Here is a 1,277-nt window from a genome sequence, read left to right as displayed (position 1 = left end):
CGCAGGGACAGCCGGGGCGCGCACCTGTAATGGCACACGAGCTCGAGGCGGGCCCCGAGGACGCCGTCGAACGCGGCCCCGTCCTCGGCGGCGGGCGCCGCCTCGGCCCTGACGGCGTAGACCTCCAGCACGTTGGCGGCCGCGACGACGAGGTTGGGGGTGGGGCCGCGGCGCCTCGCGGAGGAGGAGTCGGCGTCGCTGTCGGCCCCGGAGGAGGCCGCCGGCCCCGCGGCGGGCGCGGGGAAGGCAGCGGCGTCGGAGGGGCGGTGCGCGATGAAGCCGGCGGCGCAGTGCTCGATGCCCGTCGGCCAGTGCTTCATCTTGTACGCCGCGTAGCTCATCCTCGCGGGCGCGGGGCGGCGCTAGGGCTCTTCGCCCCCCTCCGCGGCCGGCCTGCTAGGGTTTTGCGGCGTGGTTTCGGAAACTCGGGGGGAGAGGCGCCGCGGAGACGACGGAGGGGGGAAGGGAAGGGGGGGAGGGGGCAGCTCGAGATTTGGCAAAAGCCCTACCGCCTCCGTCACGTTTCACTGCAAAAGTTGGTTCTTTTTACATGTACAAAGCACCTCAGCAGTAAAAGAAATTGCAACCAGGTCCTTTGACCAGCAGACTACGAACTCTGTGAAAATGGATGAAACTGCCCTTCTTTGAAACTTCAACACGAAATGACCCTAATCTGAAAATATTTCACAAACTAGCCATTTTGCATGATGCCCGGAGCTAGGACGCCATGCTAGAGGTGACGTGCTACATGTCGCTACCACGGCGCCCTAGTCCGGGGCGTCATGCTATGTAGCATGGCGCCCCAGCACCGGGGGTCATGTAAAAAATGCAAAAAGGGGCCAGTTTGAGAAAAAAATGGGCCGGTGAGCGTCACAGCCTCCCACTCTCCCTCTCGCAAAAAAGCCTTCTCCCCGCCGACGAGCAAAGCAAAGATGCCCGAGAGGTTTTCAGGCGACGGCACAACGGCGAACGGCTTCAGCCGCCAACACCCCCAAGAGCCGGAGGCGCGCCTCCTCTATGAGGCCGAGTACCCGGCGCCCCCCGACATGCGTGTGTCGGGGCGTGGAGGCTGAGCGCCGGCGGTGTCCCGGTACCACCGGTACCCGAAGGGGCGGCACAGCGGACGGAGATTGCCCGCATCCGCTCCTCCCTGACAGAGGAGCAGCGAAACCAGCCGAGGTACGCGCCCGACAGTGAAACGTTGTGGACGATGTTCTTCCAACGCCGCCACGAGGAGCAGATCGCCTCCGTCAACGGCGTCATTCCCCGCGGCCGCC

The 1,277-nt window shown here is 65.2% G+C and overlaps 1 protein-coding gene across 3 annotated transcripts in view; it reads right to left on the bottom strand.

Annotated features, from left to right (window-relative positions):
• LOC123043369 (probable cleavage and polyadenylation specificity factor subunit 1) overlaps window positions 1-485 on the bottom strand; it is a 20,773-nt gene extending 20,288 nt beyond the window's left edge. The window contains exon 1 of one of the 3 annotated variants that reach the window (XM_044465786.1): window positions 25-485. In XM_044465786.1, the coding sequence (XP_044321721.1) occupies window positions 25-341 (317 nt within the window). In that variant the 5' untranslated portion in view covers window positions 342-485. The remainder of the gene's footprint in view (window positions 1-24) is intronic. The other 2 variants (XM_044465787.1, XM_044465785.1) reach the window with 2 other exon arrangements.
• Window positions 486-1,277: the final 792 nt, after the last annotated feature.

Source organism: Triticum aestivum, chromosome 2B, assembly GCF_018294505.1.
Source record: "Triticum aestivum cultivar Chinese Spring chromosome 2B, IWGSC CS RefSeq v2.1, whole genome shotgun sequence".
Lineage (NCBI taxonomy): Eukaryota > Viridiplantae > Streptophyta > Magnoliopsida > Poales > Poaceae > Triticum > Triticum aestivum.
The sequence above is the reverse complement of the archived record's forward strand: the minus strand, read 5'-3'. Positions and strand labels throughout refer to the sequence as shown.